The following is a 6,553-nucleotide window of genomic DNA, read 5'->3' as shown; positions in this document are numbered from 1 at the left end:
TGGACAAATATGTATAATATGTATAAAAAATTACATAACATTGCTTTATCTATTTTTTTAATAAAGTTTTTCTTTATGTGTTTAAGCCTATGATATTGGTGTTAAACTACGTGTACTTCATGAAATTTTCATTTTTAACCGACTTCCAAAAAAGGAGAGGTTATCAGTTCGTCGGAATATTTTATTTTTTATTTTTTTTTTATTTTTTTTTTTTATGTATGTTACCGCATAACTTTGGACCACGTCAACTGATTTCGATTTCGTAAATGCCTCGTAACCGCGTAAACCCCCGGTTTCCATATAAAATTATGTAAGTTTACGAGATTTACGTGGTTACGAGGTATTTACGCGCTTAGATGAATTGCCCTAATGATTTTAATAACTTTTGCTAACAGGGAATTACAGTTTGCAGCATTTTTGTAAAAAAAATTTGCAATATTTATTGATAATTTTAATTACTTTACTTAAAATAGAAGAAAAAACTGTAGCAATGACATACATTTAAATTTAAGTTTGAATAACCGTTAAACCAGTAGGTTTATAATAAAATGATAATAAATATTTTTTGGAGAGCGTCCAATTTCCTACAAAAATATATATCGCACTTTTCAGTAAGATAATTCAAAGACGAGAAAAAAATCAAACAAAGTTGAAAAATAGAAATCCGCGATGCGCGAGCTTTTAAACTTAAAATAAAGGGTTGCGCTTTTAACGGGCATTTTTCACATCCCCGGAGGTATTGGATAGAGGGTTAAAAAAAATGCAAAAGCTTAATTGCTTAGATTTGATTTTTAGATTAAACTTTTTTCCAAAAAATTGGATTCTTGTAAAACTTCAGAAAAAATGCGATACCGCCCGATTATTTTAAATTATGTGTAAATGTTTAAATGATCTTTCATAAATTTGGTGCTCTCACTGCTTTTTATCCCTGAAATAAAGGTGTTGGAAGTTTGTGAAATCGGGCAATAACCCTCTATAAGGCTGTAATTCTCAGAAAATCGCAAATAAAATTTTCTTCTGAAAACTTTCTTCTTAGACTTCCATACCTTTTCATACATATTTCATTTCATTTTGCCACGTTTATACTAACTGACCGTATTTTTGCAGCCCCGTCACTTTCGAGCTCGCCAAAAGTCGTCGGAGGTTCGACGTACATCGGTTGGAGGTTCAAATATTGTCACAGCCGGACATGATCACGATAGCAATCAATTGCCACCACCTATTGGACAGTACAATGATTTTGTTTTCACAAGTGAATCGGAAATAGAGACTTGTACAGCCAATGCTGCACACTGGAAGCACGGTGCTAAGCGGCATCACCACCACATTGAGGTGAAGACTGAACGCAGCTATGATACCTCTTCGCCCGGTATCTCTCCCAACGCAACCAACGATCGCATCAAAAGGCGAAAGAGCGATGACGGCCTGAGCTTGTGCAGCAGTATGCAGGATAGTGTTGATGCGAGTGCATCCATGGATTGTCACGTGAGCGCTGGCGGCAATGGTGGTATTAGTGGCAACAATGGCACGCAAATATCGCGCAAAAAAAATTCGATACGCTCCCAGTTGGCTCAACAAATGCTTAACTCATCAACGCGAGTACTTAAGAAGCCCCAGTATGTGGTGCGACCGGCTGGTCACTTGACGTCCGCAGGTAGCAGTTTAAGCGGTAGTCACATGGGTGCTGCCAATTTAGCGCTCGATCCTACATTGCTTAAGATCATATTTCGCTATTTGCCCCAAGAGACCCTAGTCACCTGCTGTTCAGTCTGCAAAGTATGGTCAAATGTGGCCGTGGATCCTGATCTCTGGAAGACAATGAATTGTGCCGAGCACAAGTTGTCTGCCTCACTGCTAACGGCGATTGTGCGACGTCAACCGGAACACTTAATACTTGATTGGACACAAATTGCCAAGCGGCAACTAGCGTGGGTGATTGCACGTCTACCAGCACTCAAGCATCTCTCGTTGCAGAATTGTCCCATTCAGGCGGTGTTAGCTCTGCACACTTGCCTCTGCCCGCCACTACAAATACTGGATCTGAGTTTTGTGCGCGGTCTTAACGATGCCGCAATTCGTGATATACTGTCTCCGCCGAAGGATTCGCGACCAGGGTTAGCTGATTCGAAGACACGTCTACGAGATCTCAAACGACTCAAATTGGCCGGAACGGACATAACTGACGTGGCGCTGCGCTATATAACACAAGCACTGCCGAATCTTGTGCATTTGGATCTTTCGTCATGCCAACGTATAACGGATGCTGGAGTGGCACAAATAGGCACATCACCAACGGCCATCGCAAAATTGGTGGAATTGAATTTGAGTGCATGTCGACTGGTTTCCGAGTTTTCATTGGAACATTTAGCTAAATGCGAGCAATTGATTTGGTTGGATTTGCGGCACGTACCGTTGGTGCCAACGCAGGCAGTGATAAAATTTGCAGCCGAGTCAAAACATGATCTCTGTGTAAAGGACGTTAAGCTGGTGGAAAAGCGGCGACCACAGAAGACGCCGCAGCCAACAACGTCATCCAGTTTAGGTGGAATGGGTTCAGTAAGCAGTTGGAATGACTGAAGGAAAGAATATGAAAAAAAATGAAAAACCAATATATATAAATACATATGCAAAAAAAAAAAATATAGTTGACGGGACAATTATGAATGAAACGAAATTCGATTTCACAGAGTCTAAAAAATTCAAATTATCAGTTTTAAATGAATAGCTAGCAGATACTATGTATGTATGCAAACATGTAAACAGAGCCCGGCTGTAAAATATTACGCAAAGGCTCGTCCTTGGTTTAAAAAAGTTCCAATACTTGCTCCACATCCTTTTAGTTTTCCAAAAGATGAAACCAGATTCAAAACACTATAAATATGCAATCATAAAGAATATGCATAAAACTGCGCAGTTTAAAATATTGAAAACAAAAACCTTTAAGTTAATACATACATGTGTGCGTATTTAGGTATGTAGTTTGATAAAGATTATATAGCAAGTATATATAGTAAAGTAGTAGTAAACATGACCGCTGAATATAAATACATTTATGTATGTACATACATATATATGTCAATATCTGGTTTTATTTATGACATCCAAGCTGGTTGGAAAGAAATACAATTATGCACCCTTAAACTGTAGTTCACAGTACTTTTCAATGATTATAGATATTAAATTTTTCGAACTCCTAAATCTGCCTTTAGTTGTGTACGTCAACTAATTTTTATTTTTCCCACATTAAATTTCTTTTTAACCGACTTCACTAAAAGGAGAAAGGTTATCAATTCGTCGGAATATTTTTTTATTTTTTTTTGTACTATGTTACCGCATAACTTTGGACCACATCAACCGATTTCTATAATTTCTTTTTTAAGGAAAGGTTTTACCTCACAGGATGTCCCATATTAATTTGGTTTAGATCCGATCGTCGTATCATGAAGAAATTAACGATAATCTAAAATTTTTATATGTGAATTGAAGTCGGTTTTGTTTTTTGCTTAACAATTACTTGTTATAATATCTAATTCTATCAAAAGTTGTTAGATATGATGAAAACATTTTTCTTAAAATTTCAGTTTATTAATGCCCTATACTGCATATGTACGAGAAATTCCATAACAGAGGAGATCCACTTCAGTTGTTGAGATTATTGAAAAAAAAAAAATTGTATTACTGCCAGATAGTTGCTTCCCGGAAGATAATTTAGGTAGGCCTTCATAAGTGAAGCCTTTCTTTTCTAAGAGGCATACCCGAGAAGGGCTTCTTGTGCTTCTTGGCACAAATGCTAAGAAAAGGTTAAGGAAAAGTCAACATTTTTATAGATAAGAAAACGGCATAAGGTACAAACAAAAGCCCGAAAAATGAAGAGTGGAATTATTGCATCTTGTTATGGAACTCCTTATACATACATATGTACATACATGGCATACATATGCAAGCATTAAATTTGCAAATGCAATTCCAACTGCAAATCCAAAACCATTTTGCCAACATCCGGAACAGCCCTAATAGTTTTCTAACGACCGGAGCACACTTAACACTTCACTCGATACAGGTAACGATAGACAGGAATGATAGAATACAAGATGCCGCATTCCCGGCAGCGAGGAAATTTCTCAAGTAAAAGTAAACAAAGCCTAAACTGCCAACAGAGCAATTTTCTTAACATTCAATTTTTCGATAGGAAATGTGGTTCAATTATGTTGAATTGTAAAAATATATGTTTTATAAAAATAATTGATAAAGAAAATGGTTTTAACGGTGATTTTGGTGAAAGTAATAGCGGATTTTTAGTGCATTTAAGGTTTCTGAGGCGTCGTTTACTTTTACTTCAAAATTGTTAAAATCGGCTTGTGGAATGCGCCTCCTTTGTTCGCTACATCGTGGGTTATTCACTTCCGAGTGAATTTCAATCAAATGCGTTTTTAAATTAAAATTGGCGGAAGTTGAAATTCACTCGTAAATGAACTGCAGAACCTGCCTGTACAGCTGTAACTTGATTAAGTATATTGCTTCCCCTGACGAAACCTTAATAGAATAGATTCCTAGTTTGAAAAAAAAATATATATCTCAAATAAATATATACATACATACTCTGTACATATGTAACTACATATGTTCATATCAGGGTTGTATCTGTAAACTATTTACAATATTACATTATTTACAAGAATTCTTTACTTGTAAATAATGTAAATATTTACAGGATGATATTAATGAACATTTGTAAAGAATTGTGAACAATTATAAGTAATTGTAAATTATTATAAATAATTGTAAACAATGTAAATATTGGTAAATATTTTGTCTCGGTGCGAACCACGCACGCACGCTCACGTTGATGGTTTTGTGAAACACGCACACTCACGTTCTGTTATATTTTTTTCGAATCACGCTCACGGACGTTTTTGTTTTCAAATTGAAACTTTATTTATATAAACAGCATTTCATATAAATAGGCTTCATCGCACAAGTATTGTTATAAAAGCTTGGCCAAATGCCTTGCCTGGCAGGAACGCGCTATTAGTTCTTTTTTTACAAATTTTATAGAATCAATAATACTCATAAATATTCATTCAATGTAATTTTAAAATGACGTTATCTCATATTTTTGTTTAAAAATAATTTTTTTCGAGGTTAACATCAATCGTGTACGTCTTCTAGAACTCTGCCTGACACAGATAAAACTCTTTAAATAGTTGATGTGCTAGCTGGTTCGTTAAAAAATTGCTTTGAAAGGCTTCTAAGAAGTGGAAAATCTGTAATGTCTTCGAACGCACGATCACGGAAGTTACGTGATTTTTATCTCAAGGTCCAACCCTAGCAAGAGGATTGCTTTACGCATGGCCAGCTATGTATGAACTTGCCAAAATATCAATGTTAAAGTTAACTACCAATGTATGTAGTTTTTAGAATAAAGAAATATGTAGATTTTTTAGACCACGGAGCACCCCGATTTTCGGGGATGATTACTAGTTTACATTATTTACATAAATTCTTTACTTGTAAATTATTGTGAATAATTGTAAACAATGCAATTAATCAACAATTTACAGTTGTTTACAATGTTTTACAATTATTTACAATGCAAGTGTCAAAAATGTGAAAATTTGTGTAAGTGCACAACCCTGGTTCATATGTACATACATATGTATATACAACAAATGTTGGCTGGCGTATTTATTTACTCATGGAATGAAAAACTGTATTATATTAACCGAAATTCTGGTTAGAATTCACCTGGGTCTTAACTGTCATCACTGATGTTAATTCTAACTTTGCAATCCAATAGTAACCCTGCGAAAAATGGGACTAATCCGGGATGACTCCGGGAGCAATCGCAAAGGAGCATGCGACTAATACCACTTTTGATCTCTTTATATGGATGAACTGATCGCTCCATTAGTACCCGTATGAGACTAGTTGGGACTAATTAATGCCCAATTGTACCCGATTGAGAGTAATATCGGAATACTCTCTTTAGAGATTAGTCGCCCAATTTTTTGCAGGGAAGTTAAAAAAAGCTTGGTAATAAGATTAACAATAACACATCTAAAATAGCTAAGTATTAGATGGATTTTTATATCAGAAAATTGCAGATAGGGGATATTTTGAATATAAAAGCCCTCGATATGTACGTATGTATATATGTATGCATGTACAGCGTGGTGACGAATAGCTGGTACACAGTTTTTTTTTTTTTTAATGAAAAACTTCCTTATAGATTTTGCGAAGAAAGTATTTTATTGTTAATTTTCCACGGGTTTTACTAACTATAATTTTATTAATTAGTTTTAAAATTTCAATTCTTATTTGCATTTGCTAGCAATGTCAACTTTGTGAGATAAGTCTTTTTCAGATGTATTTTTTCTTATGCCGAATTTCCACCAGGCATTAGAATGAGAAAAATTTGTGCCATTTAAAAAATGCAACGTGAAAATGAATTTTAAGACAATTTTTTAAGGCAATGACACGAATATTTTTTAAAGCCCAACGTTGTTATTACCATTTTTGCCATTTAATGTCTAGTGGAAATCCAGCATCAGAC

General features: G+C 35.1%; 1 protein-coding gene across 1 annotated transcript in view; it reads left to right on the top strand.

Moving 5' to 3' along the window:
* Nucleotides 1–1,074: 1,074 nt before the first annotated feature.
* LOC118737177 (jmjC domain-containing histone demethylation protein 1-like) overlaps nucleotides 1,075–6,553 on the top strand; it is a 5,638-nt gene continuing 159 nt past the window's right edge. The window contains exon 1 of the mRNA XM_036467524.1: nucleotides 1,075–2,542. Within this exon, the coding sequence (XP_036323417.1) occupies nucleotides 1,444–2,542 (1,099 nt within the window). The 5' untranslated portion in view covers nucleotides 1,075–1,443. The remainder of the gene's footprint in view (nucleotides 2,543–6,553) is intronic.

This window comes from Rhagoletis pomonella, unplaced genomic scaffold (assembly GCF_013731165.1).
Source record: "Rhagoletis pomonella isolate Grant_MI unplaced genomic scaffold, Rhpom_1.0 Rhpom_scaffold_00001, whole genome shotgun sequence".
NCBI classification, from domain to species: domain Eukaryota; kingdom Metazoa; phylum Arthropoda; class Insecta; order Diptera; family Tephritidae; genus Rhagoletis; species Rhagoletis pomonella.
This window is presented reverse-complemented; position numbering and strand designations above follow the sequence as displayed.